General features: G+C 29.1%; 2 protein-coding genes across 3 annotated transcripts in view; one reads left to right on the top strand and one right to left on the bottom strand.

The window, feature by feature from the left end:
• Nucleotides 1-22,773, bottom strand: part of LOC107438844 (tubulointerstitial nephritis antigen-like) — a 58,039-nt gene extending 35,266 nt beyond the window's left edge. The window contains exon 1 of one of the 2 annotated variants that reach the window (XM_016051229.4): nt 22,223-22,773. In XM_016051229.4, coding sequence (XP_015906715.1) covers nt 22,223-22,541 — 319 coding nt within the window. In that variant the 5' untranslated portion in view covers nt 22,542-22,773. Of the gene's footprint in view, nt 1-11,497; nt 11,998-22,222 lie in introns of those variants that run through there. The other variant, XM_016051228.4, reaches the window with a different exon arrangement.
• Nucleotides 1-25,437, top strand: part of LOC107438845 (histone-lysine N-methyltransferase SMYD3) — an 83,448-nt gene that overhangs the window by 9,364 nt on the left and 48,647 nt on the right. The gene's annotated exons all lie outside the window — the stretch shown is intronic.

A 25,437-nucleotide genomic window follows, 5' to 3' on the forward strand; every position in this document is an offset into this window, starting at 1 on the left:
CCATCCCCTCCGCAGAGGATCAAAATTGTGATGGCATGTCTTCGGATCATCCTCCGGGATGTTTCCCAGACCGTCGCCAATAGCCCATTGTGCAGCTCTAGTGCGACGTAAATTAACAACAACAACAACAACCTAAGTATCAGCATCCCCCATTAAACCTATAGTGTATGTGTCCTCATCATTTGTCACTATCTGCCTTGTATTCTATAAAATATTTACATTCCACTTTACACTGAATAAAATTTTGAGTATTTTTATCATCATCTATTCATCTTGCACTACATTTAATTATTCAATTCGAATTAGTTTATGAACACTTTTTCTTTTGTAAAATTAATTCAAATGATCGTAGAATTTATTGCCTTTCGACAAATGTAAAAAAACTTTTCTACCATGTATAGCAGAAGTACAAATTTAATATATATATATATATATGTATATGTATATACATACATATGAAGGGAAAGAATATCTGGGGGAAGAATATCTGCTTTAGTATGCCGTGCCGTGTAGAGTAAAATGAGGGTAGAACGAAATTTGGGTGGTCGAGCTATCGCAACTACGGTAAAAGAAAAGTTAATTAATGCCTATGTTTTTCAAACAATATTATAGTTTCATAGTTAGGCTAGATTCAATCTAAAAATACTACATTGTATTTATTTACTTTTTAAATTTGAACGCGATGCAAAAAGAAAAAGAAAATGAAATTTTGATTGTAAAATTGTTATCCTTTTATAAAACTCATGAATCCATCGATTATTTACATTTACAAACAATGCATTCCATGCGTTTTTTGGCAAATTTGTTTGAGGTGCATCTATTAAAAGATATCTTCTAAAACTGTTTTATTTGACCTAGTTCTAGTTTCAAAACAAAAAACTCTATGTTTGCAATGGTGCGTAATTAGGTTTCGATAAATCATGATAAAAATCACAGTAACAACATGTGAGATTGATATGTTTTGGAAACTAAACTACCCCTGAATAACTCTTCTTTTTTATTTGTTTATTCTTTTATGTTTACTATGTTTAAAATTGCTTCGACTGTCTTTCATCGTAGACGCGTAGAGAAAATATTTACTCCAAGTGCTGTAATCGCACTTGTAACATATTTTCAACTCTCTGAAATGCTCCGTTACTCTTCTTTCACAATAGCGTTTGTTAATTTTATTGACTGATGCTCAAGTGAAATAAATACTTTTTTAATAATACTATGTAAATTTTCAGCTAGTAAAATATTTTATAAAAAGCAGGATAGATTACACTTGGGGAAAAAAAAATTGCATTTATACTAATACTTGATCTTGCCTAATTCGGGTATGGGGATTTTAATGGATAACCCATGCCCGGAAATCTCGTCGCACGAGAGCTCTTCCCTGTTATATAGACAATAAGGAACGCCCCAATCTGCATATAATGACATTTCCGGGCATTTGTTCCTATACAATTTTAATCCAGACGAAGTTTGTTACAACCTTTACGCTACCCCTTGTAATATATAACATTTTTAAACGTGTACATTGCGACAAAAAATGCATTAAATCTGTCCCCTGTGTTATGAATGAAAATTCCGGAGATGTTTTATCAACAATTTCTGCTACTTAATTTCTTAAAAAGAAAACTTTTTTTCCTTTTGGCCTTTTAATTGAAGAAAAAAAGCTTCCCAACCATTTATTTTTGTACATAAAATTGCTATCTTGTCCTTTTCCTTTTGTTAAAGAGCAGCAACAAATAAATTATCCGCAATATCTTTTAAATTGTTTTCTTTGTTATTAAAAAATAATGACTGATACTTGTTTAAATAAATTGCCAATTAATGACTGTTATTTGCTAAAATAATTTAAGTGATATAAAAAAAATTTTCATTGAATGTGTTTCTCGATTTTATAAATTCGCTATAAGACATTCCTCAAAATCCACACTATTTCGTTAACATAAATGCACATACAGATAAGATTTGATATTTGCTATGAAAAAATAATCGAAGTGAAGAAGAAGAAAAAATTTATTTCATATTCTTAGATAAATAGTTTCTATTATTTTTGGTGGACCACTGGGAAACACGCTGCTTCAATTAAATTCTATGTCTAAATTGTACATGATATTATTGCATCAAATGAGTCCTGTTTCAGTTTTGAAACGCTATACTAAAGATCCTGAAACTGGGCACTACATGCTGCCCTTTTCTCATTTGTCATGAACTTCTAGCTCTTGTAGAGGTAGACAGTGCTGATTGGAATGCAAACGACCTTTCTTTTTCTGCATGGCGAGAAATGCATCACTACAAAAGTAAGCTGTATTCTAATATCTGGGCAACATCGGAAAATTGACTTTGTTTGGGCCTTGTAAAAGGATTTATTTTAGAGGGTTTGATCGCGATGCATATCTTCGTTGCGCATGAACCATCTGGCTTTAATAGGTTGTTGTTGAATACTACAAAGAATATGAAACCTACATTTCTTATTACAAATATGACATGGTAATTACAAATATATTTCTTTATTCCATTCCTCCTCTAAAATGAATCATACTCAAAGTAATTTCACTACAAATGTTTTGTTACTATTTTCAAGAACTTAACAAACACTGCTTGTTTATGGGTCATAATATTTTGTTTATGATATTGCATTTTCATATTTAAAAACTAATTACACTCCCTAATATTTAGAATCTAATGATTTCAATTTTAACATGGTTTCTAAATAAAAGGTTGTGATTAAAAAAGCTTATAAAAGGTTGTGATTACAAAACACCTTATGTAACTATAGTTAAAGACAAGTTGTGTTGCTAGAATTTTGCCGATTCGGCATTTTCAAGAACTTAACAAACACTGCTTGTTTTTGGAACGTCAGATTTTGTTCATGGCGTTGCAATTTCATATTTAAAACCTAATGACGTTCCTCTAATATTTAGAGTCTGGCGAGTTAAATTTTGAGAAGGTTTCTAAATATGCTTATATAAAAGGTGGTGATTACAGAACACCGTATATATTTAGTTAAGGACAAGTAAAACTTTTACCGATTCGTCATTGAATAATGGGAACAGATTTGACGCTGCATCGTTCAGTCGAAGAAAATAATTGAAAGTCTTATTTTGAAAGAGAATTATTTGATACTGCCTTTTGGTTAATGGAATGGTTGAGAGATTTAATTTTAAAATACGAAGAAAATTTTATAATTGAAATAATATTGAAATAATCAATTGAAGCGCAACTCACCTATCCCGATAGGTTCTTAAAAAGATTAGTTAGGTTCTCAAATGATGTCTATAACACTGCTCCTTAGTCACTAACGTAGATTTCTGGGAATCATAGCAAAATTTCGAAAATTCTAATAATATTGTTAAAGAAGACCTTTTTGCTTGGCTCGTAATTTCCATTTTCTTTAAATTTCTAGATCTTCGATTCTTTTCCTACTCCCCCCGCAACAGCTATTCTACTACAACCCTACTGCAAAAAACTATTTTGTTCAATCTTGGTCCCTATTTGATTTATTTTATTTATAACCGACTTTGAGCAGCCGACCCAATTCTGTGTTTATGACTATCAATGTTCAACTCCATAGTCTTGTAATTTTGAACCCAATCCAGAAGACAAGAGAACTCCTGGATCAAGTATTGGGACAAATTAGGTATCTTGGAAAACTTTTTGATGGAACCAACCCGCATGTGCGTTACGTGGTGAGGAAAAACCATGAAAAGCTTCCACTGTCAGCCCAACTCCAAGGGGATTCTGAACCATTATCCCTTTATCACTCAGGATATTTTACGTCAGTGCTGTGGTCGGTGCGAGCCGGGAGCAGAACTCGTATCAACCAGTCACAGCAGGGCTTTGAACCTGAGGCACCTCATTTTGATGCAACAGCTCTATATCCACCGCAACTCTTTCTCCTTAACCCTATTGATCAATCCTCTTTTCTTTATTTTTTGTAATTTATTTGTTATTTCTCCTGCGTATGTATTTCGCTCTTTCATAAAGTGTTTCGCCACTGAAGCATCAACCAAGGGGTAAAAATGATCATATATCTTTTCATATGAAATTGTTTTAACTCTTCTAGTACAAAATTGACATTGCTTTATTTCGATGTGTATGTATTTATGATTCCAAAGTGGCTGTCCGAATTTATTTGCTAATTTTTTGGAAAATATTAACTGCAAGTAATTTTTATCGAAAATATATTTTGATACGTTAGCTCCGGAGAAAATATCTCAAATTAATGTAAATTTAAAGAAGGGATAAAAATTTTAATTTCAGAAAAATTATATTTTCCATAAATGATCGTAGAACATGATGGTGTCATATATTGATGCCTTTCCATATTTAGAATTTCATTTTTAGCTCTTACTCAATTCTTATGTCATTTCACAGAAGCAACTTCAATTGATAAAAAAATGAAAGTAAAAATAATAAACATTTTAAGGTGATTGAATAAATATGAAGGAGGAAATAGCGATCCTAAGAGCTCCATTCCAATGCAGTGAATCAATTTATCATGTCAAGATGGTGTTGTGATTAAACTATGGACAAAAGAGCTCTCGAACTTACGCATGTTTCTTATCTCATCCTTTCTTCCCCTCCCAATCATTTCCGCTCATTTCTATACTTGTTTATTCATTGATCACTTCTTTTTCAGTGCAATTCGATGTGTAAAATGTAATTGATTGCATTGGTTCAGCTCTTATCTTGAAATCAAAATATGAGTCATTCCTTATTTACTGTTGTAGACAATCTTCCATGAATGACTTAATTTCAAAAACCTCAACAAGGCGACAAATACAGAATTCCAGCTGGTTCGCCAAAAGTTTAAAAGTGTCATTAAAAGTAATTATAAACAATTAAAAGGTCGACTTCAATGACTGCAAGGATGATAAATGGAACTTAACGAAACAATTACAGTCATTAAAGGTTTAAACTAAGGTAATTTTCTTTAGTTAACAACCACTTCAGCTTTAAAAAGAAAGCGTGACGTGACTTCAAATCCATCTGCGAAAGTTTATATTAGTAATATAGTGTGATGGGTAAGTACGTATGTTTCTGCGAAATAAATGCAAATTAGCTCAAGTGCTACAACATTATTGAAAATGGATTGCTGAGGGATTATCGATTAAAGTGGCATTTAAATTTATAAAAATCTCACCGAAAGAGGGAAATGTCTATACAGTATATTAATTGTCAAACTTTTTTAAATATTGGGATGATCAAAAATATTTATTTTAATCGTGGGTGTAGGTCTAAAACTAATTACCTCTAAACCACGTGTGTTGAAAAAAAATAATGCAAGTTAATTTATGTACGTATGTGAAATTAATGTATTTTATGAGTTACTTAATTCTAACACTTATTACTAGTTTCTACGAATGGTTAGTTGAAGAAATAACTAGTTATAGCTTTTTGAAATGCTATAACTAGTATGCGGAATGTATTAAATTAAAATACAGTTTACGAAGTATGCATACTATTATACTTTATTTTCGAGGAAGGGAGTAAACTAAAGTGTTTATTGGAATATAGTACATAATTTCGATTTTTTTTTCCCCTTAATCTTTGTGTTTTTAAAATTTCTAAAAAATAACAGAAATGGTCAAATTTCTTGCAATTAAATTAATTTATAAGAAATATAGGGAAAAAAAGGCAATTGCAAAATATTTTAAATAAAAAATATTTTAAATAAAAAAATTAGTTAAAGGTTAATATTTTTGGACGGCATTTTTAAAATCGAAGTAGCTAAAAAAAATTCACAACACTTAATCATCATTCATAAATTTCACATCTTTCTCTTTTAATTTATTTATTAGAATAAGACCTTTAGTTTTTATGATTTTTTTAGCAGTTTCTTCGTACAAAATTGTAATTTCTAAGAAAGCAATTAATTTCTTTATGAATATGATATTTATAATCTGCATTAACTTTTCAAATATGCAGCAGTCTCAAGTGAGCTTGTGTGTTAAAAATTCCACAGGAATTTTCTTGGATTTCTTCCATTGTTCACTGAGTCAGGGTTACCCAATAGAATTTGGCCCCGGAAGAAGATTTAAACTTAATTTTAAAATGACGCAACTTTCTAGTCTTTTTATAGTAAATGTCATTTGCGTAAACTAAATATAAAGGTGACTTAAAGAAAGCGGAGCAAATATTTTAATAACATTCTAATTGTCAACTAAATAGACATTTTAAACACCTAACACTTGATTCGGTAGCAATTTCTCCCACTTTATATATTCACAGTAACTAATAACAACTTTTCTATTTATTTCCTTAACAATTCTTAGAAAATAAATCAATACACTGTGAACGATAAAGTTGTTCTTTCGGGTAAAGAAATTGATAACGTTTTTAATAGACTAACTTCCGTATTTCCCATTGGTAACGAAGGATTTTAATTTGCTTAATTCCATGATTATCAAAACTGCAGCAGAAAAGTGCTGATTAAACTACTTCTTTTTTAGTTTCTTTTTAGGATAAATCAAAATATGTTACTACCTAAACTTATTGACATGTTTTTCAATTTTCAAAATTTTCTTTTGCCATTACCACTTAGTTGTGATTCAATTTTACATATAACCTCAGAAGGTATTTGGGTGGATTTCAAAATCATGATTTCACGGTTATACAATTTAAAAATAACACAGCATTTAATGGAGCAAGAAAATAAGATTTAAGAAAGCTAGTTCTTTCTCGTTCATTTTTAACAAACATTCTGAAAATAATAACTTTTAGTGTTGTCATACCATTTTTTTAAAAATCTATTTAAAAGTCGTTTGTTAAATTTCATGTATTTCTAAATATCTACAATTATTTTATGATACTTCCTCATCAAATAATTCTCGATTGAAAGTTTAAAATTTCGTTTATAGTTAGAAGTTTTGTTCTTCAGAAAAGCTATTTAAAAAAAGAGTGATGGTATATTTCTGAATTTCACATAATGCGTTGTTTCTGAAGTACTTTAATACAATTTACTTACGGCGCGCTCTTCTTAACAAATTTATAATATCAAAGCTCTTCTTAACACAACGTCACGTAAAATTTATTTCTTTACCTTCAAAACTTCGGGATAATACAGAATATTAAAAATCAGGGTGAAAAACGGTATAAAGGTTTTCGAAATCAATTTATATATCGAAGAAATAACAAAGACTTTGACTTATTTTATTTACGCCTGCTTATTTTAAAATAAAATATAGGTGAGTATCATTAGAACTAGAACTGATATCTTTAGTATTCAAGTGAAAGCAAAAATAAATTTCACGCCCATATGTCATACCCATAGATTTGCTACCACTTTTTTTTCTGATTTATTCCGCGTGTTTTCCTCTTGCACCATTATTTTCCCCACTTGTACCCCTTAATTTTATTTTAACAGAGCGATATGCTGCAAAAAAAATGTAAAAAAAAGTGGTTGCACACTATTTCTGAACACTTAACGTTGCATCAATCACTTTAATTTTAAAAAGTCAGACAGAAAAACATCGAAATTAAATGATGGATATTTAGAGTATTTACTTCATCGAAAATTAATTAAACGAAAAGAAATTTTGTTGGCTACCTAAATTTTACGCTGAAAGTGTTAAAATATTACGAATCGTCCTNTCATACCCATAGATTTGCTACCACTTTTTTTTCTGATTTATTCCTCGTGTTTTCCTCTTGCACTATTATTTTCCCCACTTGTACCCCTTAATTTTATTTTAACAGCGTGATATGCTGCAAAAAAAAATTTAAAAAAAGTGGTTGCACACTATTTCTGAACACTTAACGTTTCATCAATCACTTTAGTTTTAAAAAGTCAGACAGAAAAACATCGAAATTAAATGATGGATATTTAGAGTATTTACTTCATCGAAAATTAATTAAACGAAAAGAAATTTTGTTGGCTACCTAAATTTTACGCTGAAAGTGTTAAAATATTACGAATCGTCCTGCTTTACTTTACAATAATTGCATTCATGTAATTTTTGTTTTGTTTAATTTCTGTTAAATACACACCTTCTACACGTTTTTTAAAACACTTTTATTCAACAGCAATTGATAAAGTAAAAACATTCCTTTATGTTAAGAATCATTCAACAATTAACACTATAAGAATATTTTGTTTACTAAAGATGAATATAGTTAATGGAAGCTATTTTTGTGTCCCTTAAGGTTTAAACGATGATTTAAGTTTTTATTAAAAAAAAATTTTTTTAATTGTCAATCAAAGTTTTGAAATTATGTGCCATTTTATTGATAAGACGCGTCGCAAAAATATGAGAATATTTGAACTCCTATCAACCGCATCGTTTCATAAGATAAATACTCACTGGTTATGAAAACCAATGCAAAAAGTCACATAGAAAATCGTAAAACCTATATGTCTCAAAATTTATAATAAATTATGTGGGTCCCAAAAAAAATCTAAATAAAATAACATTATCATGTGATAAGCGCTTCTATTGTCCACGTTTAAACACACTACACTTATTTCAACTTGACGGATCTCTAAATAGGGTATCCTATTTCAAGAACTGTGATTCACACATAACCCGATAGGTGGTGAATCAAAGAATACTGTCTTAATCAAGCTGTAAAAATAACGTCGTGGTACTTATCCAGTATTACGAACGTAATAAAAACAACTTGTTATAATTGAAACAAATGGGACTTATAATAGTCTGAACAATACGTTGCCGGTTGTGGAAGCATCATTCCCTTCCTAATGTATCTCTCTCTTCCTCGACTTGAAGTGGGGATATAAATGGATCCAGGATCTTCATGAAGGGGTGAATAACTCTTTATGGTCTGATGATGCTTGAATTTTTATGTACAAAAAGTCTAAGTACCTCGAAAAGATTTCTCGCAAGGGTTAAAGATCAGATTATGTCATTCTGAACTCGTGTAGGAATTCTCTGATGCTTATTTAAGGAATTGCACTTTTCTATTTTAGTGTCATCTTTAAAAGTTGATGTGCGGGAAAACACTGCCTTCCCATTTTCTGTAATAAAATTAACTTATAAAATTTGAACTGCGAAACAATTCAACTAAACCTGTTTTAATTGGGTGGTGAAAAACAATATTCTAAAGTTATAAAAAAAATTCAAATCTTGGAGCAAGCAATTTAATAAAATTCTCATGATTAGATTTTTTTTTATTTTAAAAATTTAACTTACCTGAATAAAATACGAAGTATGAAGCACATTTCAGAGACAAATATATATATNGAGCAATGGTTTGCAGTTGTAATAAAGTGTAAAGGGGTTATATTTTTTAAAGATAAAATGAGATTGATTTAAAATAATATCAGCAGATAAAAACTGTAAGAAGTTTTCCTCTTTTTATGTATTCATAAAACGTGTAAACAATATAGCGTTATTTCCACAAAATTGAAGCGTATTGTTAATTGTTTAACTCCATATTATAGATTTAAGTCAAAGCACAGAAGCAAAGAAACTTTTCAGACAATCATTAGAGAAAGTATCTGTCATATTGAAGAATTTTTTAAATAAATCAACCCACATTCCTTTTACATCAGATGGAAACTAAAAGAACCTCTCACGGTTCACCAGATGTTAAAAAAAAGAAGAAAAGAAGGTATTTTATCGTTGGGGAGCGAAAGCTCTCTGGCATTGTAGGATGGTGAGATATAAGTTGCCGAAGTTATTGATATCGAAAAATAGAGAGTAGAAGGGGTGCAGTGGTTGCTTTTAATGCAAGCATTGCGTATTCGAATTCCGGCTGCTACAGTTATTTAATAAATAGTCGGCTCTCTCTTGACCCTTGATGATGACAATGTTTTTAAAAATTGTAACAAATGAAAAACGGATTATGGGTTAGAGACATCAGACTAATCGTAAACGATTTTTCTGTTTCTTCTTCTCCATGAATTATAAAAGTGCTTCTCCATGTAATCATACCATAAAAGTTGTTCAAGTATGTATCAATATGTATCAAGTATGGTGAAAAGTCTACACATGGCGTTGGCTGTGCCTCCTCAAAAAAACTGAATAAAATTCAATTCGATTTCATTAGAACTAGAGACTGATGAAAATGTTTTGCTTGAAGCTTCAGCCATTCTGTCAAAATCAACTGCACGGGGATAAATGAAATTGTGTTATTGTTATGACACGAATACCTTTCTCTTAACGAACCAACACCACTGAATCACCTGTTTGGGATAACTTCGATGTACGGAGGGGAAATTAAAGATAGAAAGAGTATAAATACGATGAGTTGTAAAAAGTCAGAGCTGCCATCTTTTTAAACTTTAAAGGAAAATTTCTTATTAGTTTTTGTTTGAATGTATGATTCTTTATTTCTTCCATTTGATTTTACTACATAAATGTGATTTAAAAGTTCATATGAAACGCTATTTTGATCTAACTCTCTCGTGGCAGGGCTTTTAAAATGTTGGCAAGATTACCAACTATTCTGAAAGATTCCGTTATAAATTGTTTACCACTCTATAAGATATTTTGAAAAAAGCGTAGTAGTTGGCAGCTTCGAATAGTATAAGAGGCAAACATTTGATGTAAATACTTAAAATCTAGATCTTTTGATTCAATTAGAATTTTTTTTTGCCTAGTTGCTTACGATGCAACAAAAAATTATTAACCGCATTCGTAAATGAATGAGAAAAATGAATGAGAACTCATTTTTCGATAAATTTCGAGCACAACTCTTATAAACGTATTATTTTCAAATCATACTTTAATAATGAATTCTACTCATATCAATATCGTTTTTTTTTCTTTACGAAAAGGCTAAATTATGAGACATAGTTTCATACACAAAAATAATGTCATAGCAATTAATTATACAATCTTAAGAGATTATTAAAACAGACACGCACAAAATTTTTCCTCGTGGGACATTTATAAATACGGTTATAGATTTTCTACTATAAAATGTAATACAAAAATATGTAAATTATGATCAAAAATGTTTAAAATATTAGATTTATGTATAAAATATTTAAAAATATTGTGTTTAAAATAGTAGCGTTCATAATCATATCGTTACCATAATATATTAATATAATTTATTTAATAAAAATACGTAATCTATAAATGTTCGCTTAAATTCTTTCATATTTTTAAAGCTGTTTAGTTTTATTGGATACTTTTCACGCAAGAATATCGTTTGCGTTACTTTGGAGCTAGATTAATATTTTATACTAATTTTAAATTACGTAACACATTTTATCTAATTTCAAAGTAACATAAACGTTGTTCTTTTTGGATAATTATCTCATAAAATATTTTTATGCGATATTTATCAAACTCTAAAACAACTTATCGTTTTGAGGAGAAAGTGTGAAGTATTGAAAGCGCGTAAATTCTAAATATTAATACATTTTATGAAAAAATGTCGCACATATTTGAAACACTTTTGCCTAAAAGAAAAAAATGGGTCATTCATTATTTCAGAGAAAAATAAATTTATAAGGATATTTTAATAGTTTTTAATAATTTAACTTATTTTTCATATTTTACTATATAATAAAATAATCAAACTTTAAATCACTTACGTTTACGTATAATCAATTGAGGCGGAATTCCAGTCGGGAATATCACACCAAGGCATACTTCTTCAAAATCTGGGCAACAATCCGCATTATTTGTTCGATCGCAAAACATATCGCAATAACAAACTGTACCTAGTATAGGTACAGTACAAGTATCATCCCTGTGAGGGCAACACTGCTGAGGTCTTCTATTGCGGCAATAATTTCCCCTCAAGTCATTCTTTTCATGTTCGTAATGATAATAATTGGGATGGTGTAACCCTTGTGTATATACTGTATCCAGTACTGAGAGTACGAATACTGCGACAATTAATTGCATAAACATTTTTATATACATTTTTTTTTAATCAAAATGTGGGGATCCTTAGCTTTGCACCTCTCACAGTATTTTAGTACAATCGAGGGTTATCAAAATTGTTCGCAAATTAAAAGAGTAAATTTAAAAAATTTCGCAGAACACTTTCGGTGGTTTGGAAGTTTCATCTTTAACTGATTGAAAACTGTCTGCTTTTTGTTTACTTAAAAGATTCCCTGTAGCGCCATCTGGATGACAAGATATCAACAGGTGAGACACTTTGCGAAATGTTTATTTGTAGCAGAGCAGTTCCTTTAAGTTAGCTGTAAAGCTTTGATTCTGGAAATTTTAAAGCCGCATTCAAGAAAAAAAAGGGATACTCTACTTCGTAACTAATTCATAAAGTTTTGTATACACTAAACAAAAAATAAATAAAGCTTCTTTAAATTTATAACTCAAAAAGTGTCATGATATATCTTTACTTTAATGAATAATAATAAAAATGGTAATTAAAAGTCAGGAAATAATTTTAAAAATTAGGTGAACGGTTCTATAAATGGTGCAATTTCCAATTGTTTTTGTTGTTTGTTTTGTAATTGCAACTTTTTTTATGCAAAGATACAATAACTGCCTATTTGTTCAATCGTTGACGAAAAATTTTCCTAGTGGTTACAACTTTTATATTTTAACGAATACAACTTTGATTTTAAAGTTTAAAAAAGAACGACCCTATGCATTTTAGATTAATCAGTTATCAGTTATGATTTTAAGTGTTGTGTGAAGTAGAAAATTCTTTTTCTTACAAACACTTTGTAAAATCTTTCCCAATGACTGTACAAATTGGCATCAATACCTACTTATGCAAAAGGAATAAAAAATTGTCAATTTTAAATTTTAAAAAAGATTAATAAATTAAATTTTCAAATCGAAAAAAATATATATTGCGATACTATTACATTTTTATGTTTCTTGAAGTACAATTCAAAAACCCTTCTTTCATGCACTTTAATGTCAATTTCCCTTTTTCGTTTCAAACAATTCTCAGGAACCATTTAAGATAATTAAGCATTTTTTTAAGAATAGTTCTTCAAAAAAATTACGATTATTTATTAGAGTAAACTAACCAGTGAAGGAACACATAAGCTTCGCTTGCCTTTTAAAAAATCATATTAATTTCAAAATTCGTAATTTTAGTTAAATGACAGTGTCAACATATTTGTTACTAATTGCAAATTATGTAAAAAAATTGTAGAGAACTTACATAATATTGTTTTAAAGTTTTGGAGGTTCAAATAACAAGTAGTAAGAAGACCAAGTGAAGGAACAGCTCTTACCAGTGAATGAACACCCAGTAAAGGAACACTTAATTTTGGTTATTTTTTAATGCTCTTTATGAATTTATAAGCCATACAAATATTTAAAAACAAGCCTATTCTTGAAATTATAACATATAAATACTTGGAAAATGTTAACTTTTTTTTGTAATCATGAATTGAAAATTAAAGTGTCAACATATTAACACATACTGTTCATTCACTGGGAAATCTATGCCCAGTAAAGGAACATGCCTGTTCCCTCACTGGTTAGAAGTTGTTTTTCGTATTTTTAACATACTTTTGATGCGGAACATCACTAAAGGTACAAGAAAATTAAAGTTTATCTTTTATTTTCATTAACTTAGAAGAAAAAAAACAGTAAAGGAACACTTGTTCCTTCACTGGTTTTTCATCGTTTGGTGATCCAATGAATAAACACCACTTATCTCAGTACTTTGTTATGGTATGATGCTTAAAAATAAATAAAACGTATCTTCAATAACTGTATTTTGAATTCTCTTTTACACAGTGAGAAAAATAAAACTATTACATGCAATTAATTCCACTTAAAACATATAAATACAAACACTCACCTTATAATTTTTTCAAAGAAACAAGGTGTTGCAGAGTTAATAACAAATTCAAAACGTTTACATTATCTTTAATAATGCAATTTAAACTGATAAAATGAAAATTTGAACGGAACTGTTCAAATAGTTTCTGAGAAATGAAAATTTTAGAATACGAATTTTTTATGCGATTGAGGTTGGAGCAAAGGGCCGTTAATGGTCTAAGGAGCCCAGGTAGACACTTATTAAGTTGAATATTTGATAAGAAAGGAAAAATTCAAAAAACATGATACAGTAGATTATATTGTAAAAATTTTATTTACTTCAAAAATTATAAAAGTGGAAAAAGTCGACATGGTTCAAGGATTCAAAAATAAACACCCGCTTTCAAGGCGTAAATGGAAGAAAAAAAATTAGATTTGAAAATTTAAAAAAAAAACGCATATTTGAAAATGAAAAAGAGGCAAAACGAAATAAATGTGAAAAACGAAATTAAGGAAACCACGAGGGCCAAGAAAAGCAAATAAGGGCAAAAATGCATTTCCAGATGATAGGGAAGACTGGTGAAGAGCTCGTGTCGTTAATTGGGATGAATGAAATCATTTATATGAATGAAACTAGTTTTCAGAATATCAAAATGAGCTGTTGTGACAGGGCTTGAAGGATAGCGTTATCGAAATTAAATTCATGTCCACGGTTCCAAGATGATTTATCAAATTTTTGTTGACGGAAATATATATTGTGTTCCTTTGACATAAATTTTGAGGAAAGTCTGGATTTTCCGATGTAGCCAAAGTAACATTTGTATGTATTAAATGCCCCAACGATTTTCAATACTCCAAAACCAAATTTACTTAGCTAAATTACTGAATTACAAAAATTTGAGAAAAAATTTATAATTAAGATGCTTTTAAAAGTGCGAATGTGGGTAAGAGATGTTGATAAGTAGTTCTTTTTTCGGCAGCGATATCCCAATGTTTAGATCATTGGACTGCAGTCCGGAGTTCGATCTTCGAAACCACTGAGACCCACAGAGTGAATACGATATACTAGCTCGTAAAATCTTTGGAACCGAAAGCCCTATAAACAGTCACTGATCTGTACCCTAGGTACAAGGATCAGAAGAAAATTTCCTCCTCCTCAGAACTGTGTCTAAATTGAGGAAATAAAGGCCTCACAAATGATTGGGGCAGTCATCTATCTATGGGGTCCTGAGCTAAGACGTGCTTTCACCCTCGCGGTGCTCTCTTGTCAAACGAAAGGTGCACCTCCCCGACTTAACTGGTTGGTGAACTTGACTTGCCCGAGTGTCATTGGAAACAACAAGCAGCAACACCATATAATGCAATAGCATTATAACACATTTTAAGCACCCCCCGCCATTAATAAAGGTAGATTTTAAAAAAGCGTGCTTTATTTCATTGATGATGCTTACAGATGATCCAAAAATAATACGATAATCTATTCAAAATATGAATACCTTATTTTGATTGTAATCATAAAATCCCTTTTGTACTATGATAGTAAAACTGATCAAGTGTTAAGAATAGCAGATCATTTATTCAAATGAAAATGTGAAATTAATATTTTCTCATAGGTCGATATTCAACTCATTCCTGGATTGAAACCTATTATAAGGTCAGATGGACCAGTCTGAATCTTCACGTTCTAGGATTCAATCTTAATGGTTTGAGGTGGTGATCTCAAATATGCTAATTAATTAGTGTAGACAATAGTTTTAATTACGAAATTAGACAAAAAAGCTTTTTCCCTAAATAAACATACCCTTTTTTCGACGAATTTGGATTTTCGACTTCCAAAATATTGGGAGTAGCCCCAATCTGGGAAATATGGTCACAATAATTAGGTCAGGAGAGCTGTCCAAAGTTTGGCAAAAAGCAAAATTTGAGCAAAATCGGTTGAATAATTTTTGGGAAATCAAATTTTAACAATACTACTTTTTTTTTTTAAATTCGATTTCTCTTGAACTATTTGATCGATTTCCTTCACATTTTGTATTTTGCCATATGAAATTACGTACTTTAAAAAAACGTAAAAATTGCATGCTTTATAATTTAATTTTTTTCGATTATTATTAAATAAAATCTAAATATAAAAATATAAATCTAATTATAAATATAAATCTAAAATAAAAAGTAATAATAATTTTTTTCTAAAATCTATTTTTTGCATGAATTATCTTGAGACAAACGGATTTTATAATTATATGCAAACTTTTTTCAACACGCTTAAATAGTTATCGAGATAGGGTGAAATACGCAAAAAGTAAAACTAACATAAAAGTTCAAAACTTTGGATTGCTATCTTGACCAAGGTATGGGAAATCCTATTTCCCAAATTGCTGCTACCCCCTATATTTTGGTGGTCAGATATCCGAAGTCGATGAAAAAAATTTATATTTATTCAGAGAAAGTACATTTTTGTGTCTGATTTCGTAATTTAAAATATTGTCTGCATTCATTAATTAGCATATTTGAGGTCACCCTCTTGAACCATTTAGATTTAGTTCTGGAACGTGAAGATCCGTTCATTAGATCAAAATTTATTCAGTCCGTTTCAGTGGTCCTTTTTTTTTATTTTACGCTTTGTACAAAATGTCAAATTATATGCGTCATTATTAAAAATAATAATAGTTCATTCATAATGTAAATTGCAATTCAATGTTGAATATGCTTTCATTCCTTAAAGTTATTTAGAATTATTTTGCTCATGACATTTTTTTTCTTTGTATTCCGCCATTTTATTATGTTAGGATATTTTTGGGAAGAAAAAAAAAGTAACTTGTAATCACTACTCTAACTTCTGAAATTTTCATGGAATTTCTTTAATACCGGGATTTTAATTCCGAGACATTTGATATGATAATTGATGTACATAAAGAAAAAAGGTTAAATGTTATATTTTAATGCTATATTTTAAATGCATTATTTTAATTGCTATTTCTTTCTGATTCGTTTCTACTCGATGTGAAATTTTATTTTTTAGTCTAAAAAATCTAATATGACTTTAATAAATCGATATTTTTAAGCGTCTGCGCCAAATTTAAAGCAAGAAAGAGCAAAAGTTATCAATATGTACGTAATCAAGGTAATAAGATTTAACGGTGCGTTGTAAGCTTTGTTAGCACAAAAATTTAATGGCGAAAGACACAAAACATAAGTAATACAAAGATGTACAAAACCGCATGTGTGTTTCGTGTTAAATTATTGATATCGTGTCGTACTAATATTAGTTCGCCATATATCTATGTGTGCCTAGTTTGATATAATATAGCATAACCAAAAATTAAGTTTCCCATTGTGACCTTTAAAAACGCATGAAATGAATCTCTTTGGTTTGTGCATGCCTTCACAGCAAATGAGAATTATATGTCTTATATGGGTGGATTCCTTTCAAAGCGTCATTCACTTAATAAATATAAATTAATCATCCTGCTAATTATACAAACACAGTTTTTAAAGTAAATAAACATTGAGAATCTACCCCTCCTCCACAAGAAAACTTCCCTTCGTCAACACCCTGGAGAACCAAATTGAACAGTCAGCAGTATAGCACTTTGATTCGCAAGTCCCATTGCGGAAAAACAGCATTCGATAAGTTTTTTTTTTTAGTTTTTTTTATTTCTTGTATTTGGGTAGAATTGCGAAAAATTTGAAAACAGAAAGTGCTTCCCGAGAACAAAATTTTATGCCTTTGGGTCACATGCATTTGAAAGTGAGCATAACGCTTTTTTTAGTAAAAACCAAATTTTTTTTATTTATTTACATATTTATTTATTTATTTGCTTTTAAAAGTTTAGCTCTCATACGAAACCATCGCAAACTCAAGTTGTTCTATTTGAAGTGTTCCTAAGTGAAATAAAATCCCCTCCAGTCTTCTGGGAAATATGTTCGAATCGAAAGTCTAATTTGACAGAGCATTGATAGTTTCAGACAGGCCTGAAAACGAGACGGAAAAGAGAAAACGCTGGTAGTAGAACAACTATTTCAATACTAGATAATTTTCGGGTGGAGTAAATCTATTCTTAACAATAAACAATTTATTTCTATTAATTTTTGCTCGGGGGAAAAGGCAATTCAATAGATAAAATGCATACGTTAAAAAAATTGGTAGTTATGTATATTTTATTATTCCTGAAGAAAAAAAGCTAAAAATGATCCTTTTTTATTTACCAGTTCTTACTCTTTTCCGTCATGATATATATGAACTTTCAGCCCTGGTATCAGATGGTTTCAACTCTATCACAGCATATATACAAGCTAAACGCAGATTTTTTCGATAAAGCCATAGAATGTAAAACAGCAAATTTTAATGAAATCTTTAAATTTTAAAATTATATCAAAGATAAAAACTACAGACCAATAGCTGCACATTTCACCTCCGACGCCTCATATCATAACTATCAAAACAAATAATTTCATAAACCTTTCTGAAAATAACGTTTCCTCATGCTGATACAATTCTGAACAACTCCAAAATCAAACAAACACAGTTTAGAGTAAGCTGCTCAATTTATTTTTGATTCCTTTTTAGTTATTCAAGCAAAGAACTTGAAACATTCATAAAAGCAACTCCATTGCCTGCTTACCTCATTGCTCAACCAAAACTGTTCTAAAATTCCAGATGAATGGGATAGGGGCCGCTTCGCGGCCCAGGTACACAATAAAATCGAAACGCTAGGACTAGGTATCAGATGGTTTATACAATAAACAAACATATAACTAAATTAAATATCAAATTCTATGAAAAAGCCACCTCTTGCTCTGTAGTAAATGTCAATGAAATATTCCTGTATTAAAATTTAACTGAAGGCAAAAACATATCAGACGAATAGCAGTTTATGCTGATATTAATGATAGATTATGTAACTATATAAATAAAATCTTACGGAAAATCGGTAATTATTGGTATACATTTTTTTTTCAAGAACGTGTTCTTGAAAGGAAACTGTAGCTCCTGGTTGGTTAAACAGGGTTCGTACGGTTGTTAGAAAAATTAAAAAGTGGTTTTAATGAATAAAGAAGTTGAAATGTTATTTTTATTATCTATGATACAGATTTCATGACTAGATACATGGAAATAATTAAGCTTAGTGGTAAATAAAAGCTACTTAAATTACATTTTATTCTCATAATTTTGCTACCACTTTTTAAATTGTTTAAGGACCGTACGAACCCTGTTGAATCTCGCAAAAATAACAGCTGGAAAAGTTTTAATGTATATTGTCTTGTCTTGAAATTTGAGCTGGGCCCCTATCCCATCCATCATGTTTCTTTTTATTTGTGATGAAACTTTGAGGTTAGCGATCTATGTGGTTTTAATGTATATTAAAGTTTTAAATTAATATAAGTAATAGTATATAATATTAAAAAAGTGGTGTTAAATTTGTGATCATTTTTTTGTGTGAATGCATAGGGCTTTCACTTTCCTACGCTTTTTTGGAAAACATCTTCTAGTGGCAGCTAAATTAATGTTTTAATAAATGATTCTTCGTTTTGTAAATTTATTTTTCACACCATTACGTGTAAATGAGAGCTGGAAATTACCAATGGAAAGCTTTAATTTTTTTATTGTTTATAATTATTATCTATGTAATAAGTGTCTCGATAAAATGTTTTACAAATAGCGTAGCAGTGGGCAGCCCGGTGAATATAGTTCCCGTTTTAACTCTCACTTAAATTTCAAGGAATCATGTAAAGATAATATCAAATCTAAATTACATATTTTTTCCACTGCCAATATATTGCGCCTAAACTTCACCCAAAACTGATTCGAAATAGTATATATGACCCCCACTTTTTTTATTTTCCCATGATCCAAATTTCAAATTTCCTAACTTCCTCTTTAATGGAACTGGATTTAAACTTTTTTGCACACGATAATAAAATACGCTTATTCAAAAATAATTCCAAGCGAAAAATAATTTTTAATAATTCTTTATGATTTATTATAATTTTTTATTATTTTATTTAATAATAATTCAACAATTTTGAATTAAAAGATCTACAACTTTTTACGTAACTTTAAAAAATATAATTTTACAAGGCCAAATACAGCATTTGAACGAAATAGGTCGAATAGTACCCGAGAGATCAAATTTTAAAAATGTCAGATATTTAAAACTCGATTTGTCAGAAATTGTTCCACCGATTTCGTTCAGATCTTGTATTTTGCGACATAAAACCATATTCTTTAAAATGATGTAAAAGTTTGTATATCTTACAATAAAATAATAAAAAATAAGTAATAATTAAAAATTATTTTTTGCATGGAATTATCTTTGTACAAACGAATTTTATAATTATGTGCAAAAATGCTTGAAGAAAACATTTTAAAATTTAAAACATTTTTTAAATAAAGATGGATTATCCATTGTTGTAGAAAAAAGAAATAATTTTCTCACGAGATCTTTATTTCTTCATTTTATAAGTTCGCGTTCAAAAAAATGCCATTCACAAGAAGCAAAAAAAAAAAAAGAGAGAGAGAGAGATGTTGCCAGAAAGTACAAATGATAATTTTTCAAATTTAGTCTATTATATCGTCTATTTCATAAAGATTAACATCTTAACAAAATGTTCTCACGTAAAGCTACAATGATTGCATATTTTGAAGAAAAAAAAATTTCTGTGTTTGTGAAAAGAATAATGACTATGAAAAACAATCAATTAAGGGGTTGGCGAGCGGAGCCAGTTGGAGGTTAAGGCTCTTAGTGTATCAAAAAAATGTGAAAGTCAACTACTTTGTTTTGAAACAATATATAAAATTAAGTTAATAGAGCGAGTTTTTTTTTTAAATTTATTATTTTAAAATTAACTTGATTTAATTTTCCTATGACTGAAATTTCTATCACATTATCTTAGATCCGACTATACCGGATGTTTGGCAATAAACTGGTGTTATTCTTGCAATGGTGTTGGGTTCCCCTACCAGTTAACAACCAGTACCCATGATTGGATGATTGCAGTGATTATTATGATCAATAAGGAGATAAGCTAATTCAAAAGGATTCCCTCAAAAGGAAGCAGCAGCTATAATAGATCATTTCATAATATAATAACTTTGAAAATCTTGTGATAAGTACATATTATTCATTTTTACCTTTTATCTAAATTTTGAACAATATTAATTCAATAAAAAAAATATTTTGACAGTAAATTAATTAGAATTACTTCCGATCTGAAGAAAAAAAATAAAAGCGGTGGGAAAAAATTTTCATTTATAATTAGCTATTGATAAAATAAAAAAAAAATAAAAAATAACGGTAGTGAAACATGTACTACTTAAAAATTCGTCATTATTTTAAGATATGTCTTAGAAATGAGATCATCGACGCCAAATGGGTTTTAAGAATAGGAATTGTGCTGCCATTATACAGTCATTGAAAAAGCATTTACAAAATGGTTTCAAAATATAATCGTAAAAGTAGGATCTATTTTCTGAAAATTAAAATTGGTGTGTGTAGTGTGTACACCGGAAAAGGAAAAAACTGGTTGTGAAACCATTTCATTACTAGACAGTTTTAAAAAGTAAAATAAAGGCTTTTACTACATTTTAATATAATTAATTTTTTCCCCAGTTAAGAAACAGCCGTATGCATGTCTATTGAAGTTTAATAATTAAGGGATATTTTGATCTTCCTGAAAATAAGATTAATCTAAACTGGTTTTACTAAATAAATCTTCTCTTTTCCGGGGGTACAAACAGCCTAGAATTTAAATATTTCGCCAACTATAAGAGCAACTGCCTAATTAATCGATCTTCATACATGTATTTGAACAATTGATTTTTTTTATCACAGTAGATAAAATATGTTTTTTTTTTCTTTTGAAATTTCAAAAACTAAGATTAAACATAAAAATTGCATGCAAACTTTACTATCTCAACAGCCTTATTAGTTAGCAGCTATTATATAAGAATAAATTTATTTTAAGGTTTTTCTTTTTTTTTTTTATTATCACGGAGCTTCATATATCACGATACTGCACTACCGATAGGTAAAAAGTATAAAACGTTTTAAATGACCACACTGAAATTAAAATTTTAAATCATTCTCTCTCTCTCGCTAAAAATGAAAAATAACTCGTTATGTTATAGAAAAGCTATGGAAAAATCTATTGTAGATGCTTATTACCAAATATTTTTCGTAACTACCAAATATTATTAACTGTTCAAACGAAACTTATCTGTGGAAGTAAATGATAGAATGTCTTCGTAAAATCAAAGTGAAAGCTAAATCTAAAAAAAAAAGAAAAAAAACTTTAGGTTGTTATCTAATATATGTTACCAGTTTTTAATCCTTTTTACAGGCTGTAAAAAAAATTATAATAATTATAATATTAACAGCATTAACTGATGCAGATGTTCTAACTCAATTCAGAATTCTTTTATGCAAAATTGTAACCAGCTCTAAACACAATTTATAACAATTTTCTGAAATTTCTGATTTCAAGTTATGAAATGAAATAAGAAACAATAAAAAATACTTCAAATTAATCAAAAAATGAGCAATCAAAGTCTGAAAACTTACGTGGTCTCACAATTAACTCAGGTGGTTGAACAGCTCTTCCTAAGCAGACATTTTCAAAATCTGGACAGCAGTCACCACCATTTTCTCGATCGCAAAATAAGTCACAGTAACAGACAGTTCCGAGTATTGGTACTGTACAAGTATCGTCTCTCTGAGGACAGCATTGTTGAGGTCTTCTACCACTACAATAATTTCCTCGCAAATCATTATCAACATATCCATACGCGTAATACCCTTGATCGGGATCTTTCTGTGCGTTTACCAAGTTCAATAATAATGTAAAAATTATAAAATATATTAAAAACATTGTGTTCATCATTTTATCGCCTGCATGGAACGAACTAAAATAATTTTTGCATAAATTAAGGTGCAAACGATTTTTTTAAAAATTAATACGAAAATAAATTATAAATAAAATATTATAATATTATTTTCCACTGAAGAAAGTACAATGGATGGAAACACATCAAGCAGTCTCTTCTCACAGGAAATTCGAAGGAAATTATGGAACACTTTCAGAGGGAACAATCACATTGCTGAATGATTGGAGTCGTCTGATTGTTTATTATAAGAAAATATCGCGCAGCGCCACCTCAGAGAAATTTGCCTCGCCTGATTCAAAAATGATACAATCAACATAACCGTCCCTTTGTATGAAAATAAAAACAAATTATTTTTAAGTTGTTTCACTAATAAAGCAAATATTTCAAGGAGGAAAAAAATAAATTAACCTAGAAATTTGAGACATCCGAAATTTATTCGACTTTTACCATGATCTTATTTGCTATATTATACCAAAATAATTCTATTTTCCTAAAAATAAAAATATTTGAACAAGATTTGAAATCGAATTAAAGATTTTACAGAATAAACACATAGTTATGTGAATAGATAGATGTAATAAATAGATGCAAAAATTATATTAATAATAATAAAGAAACTCTTATGAATTTTAATACCCCTAACTTCCATTTTGGTAATAAAATTTTTCTTTGAGCTTAGGTTCACCTTTGAAAAAAAAACTGTCGAAAGATAATGTGATAATAATTCTTAGGTAAAAACTACAAGTAACGTATAGTTAATATAAAAACTTAAAGTGAATAGGCCGAAAACTAGAATATAATTATTTTTACTCCTTTCTTCATTACATTTCATTCGTTACTTATTTTTACTTTACGTAAAAGTATATTAATGCTGACGAAAACTGACTTCTTAAATTTGATATTAACAATATTTTTCACCGTAACATCACATTTATTTTATTTGTTTATTTAAAAATATTTCATGAAATATTTACTTTTTAGAGAAGGGGTGAGATGCAGTTATACCTCTTTTAAAGCTGCCAAATATAGTCGAAGTTTAAAAAAAAAAAAAAATTCTAGTGGCATCAAAATTTATGCTTTAATATCTCTTAGTTTTATTCAAGAACATTTCAACCATCACAACGGTGAAAAAATTAAAATAAATGCATAAAAGACCTGTTATTCTTGCTCAGGTGAAGATGCTTTTAAAAACTGTTTAAATTAAGTAAATATCTTTTTGTGACAAAACTTATTTCTTTTTTTCAGAAAAAAAAACTACGCTTTAAGCTAAAGATTTCTTCCAGTTGCAATTGAATGACAATCATCTATTTTCCAATTCCAATATGTATATATATATTTAATTTTGCAAGAAATTAAAAATATCCACGCATGATTCTCAATTCTCTTTCTTACATGTACGTTTGAAATATTTATATGCCGCGGTAGTCAAAACCATTTAAAATCACAAAGTAAAAAAAAAAAAATTAATGAATAAAATGAAGATGTAATCATAAATTGTACTGTCGCTGAAAAAAAGTCTACAAAGAACGTATAAAATGGTAGTTATGAGAATAATGAGTATGCTCAATTTTTAATTTAAAAGCAAACTTAAACAATCAATACTCTAAGTTTTACTCCCTTTTAAATACTTTAGAGAGGACGTATTTGTTGACATGCTTAATTGTGCACTTTCGACATTTTTAATGTCTAAAAATAAGTATGTAAAATAAAATTGGTATAAATTTCCTCTCTTTTTTAAAAAAATAAGTTATTGGTAAACGCAAAAAAGAAAAAATCATAATTACGACAAAATATTTTTAATAAAAAAGATACGTTCATTTTTAATCAAAAGTTCTGAACTCTCTATTTTGAAGATTTACGTGGTAGCATTCCTATTTCATCCTTAATCTTATTCATAAGTTTTCTACCCACTCACTTCATTTTTGGCTAGGCACTGTTTCATTATAAGTCCTTCATTTAACCATTATGTTTTGTAAATAATTTTAAAATTTTTTTTTATTGAAATACCGTGCAAGGACAAAAAATATCGAACGTTGATTAGATTTAATTTTACCTATTTTTAGAAATTTTAAGAATATAAATAAAACTGATTTGAAACACAGAATGCTGTCCCTTCGAGAAGTCCTTTAAGTTTGTTTGTCACCGGAAGTAGAATTTCAAGCAAGGAAATCAAGAAGGAGAGAACTGACCTCGCCATTTCCGAATAACGTTTCCTTTGCAACAAAGGGAAGTGACCAATTGATTGCACAAAATTTCACTAAAAACTTCAGCAAGAATTTTATTTCAACTCATTTGCATACTCAAAACCAAAAATTGAGTTTAAACAAAGTGAACTTTTAAATTCGTTCTATCTTAAAATTATTTTTGCTTTTAGAGCAATGAGCTCAATTAACATTTATAGAAGACAAATATGTATAGAAAAGAATCTCAAAAACTAAAGGGAGTTATTCCCATTGTCAAAACCGCAGTTTCAGAAAATTCAGAAATCATTAACATTTTCATAACGGAATGTTCCTAATATTCAAAATGTTCGTTTTCAAAAATAAATGAAGACGTAATTTTTTAAATCATTTTCCGTTAATTTTTTATTTACACATTTATTTTGTGTCAGTGATTATAATTTTTTAAAATCATGTTCATATGTACCATTGCGTCCCTCTTTTTTAAATTTCGAACCAGTATCAGAATTATGCCATAATATTTTCAATTCTTCTTTTTTTTTCAAAGTAGAAAAATGTTAATTGCGATGGAATTAAAATTATTAGTAGGTATGTATTTTTATGTCAAAAACTAATAGTCTTGTCCGCATTTTAAAATTCGAATTAATTTTCATAAATTTACAACGCATGCCTATTGCCTGCTTTCGATGAAATTCATTTACATGATTCAAAA

The sequence above is a fragment of the Parasteatoda tepidariorum genome, chromosome 4, assembly GCF_043381705.1.
Source record: "Parasteatoda tepidariorum isolate YZ-2023 chromosome 4, CAS_Ptep_4.0, whole genome shotgun sequence".
Taxonomy (NCBI): domain Eukaryota; kingdom Metazoa; phylum Arthropoda; class Arachnida; order Araneae; family Theridiidae; genus Parasteatoda; species Parasteatoda tepidariorum.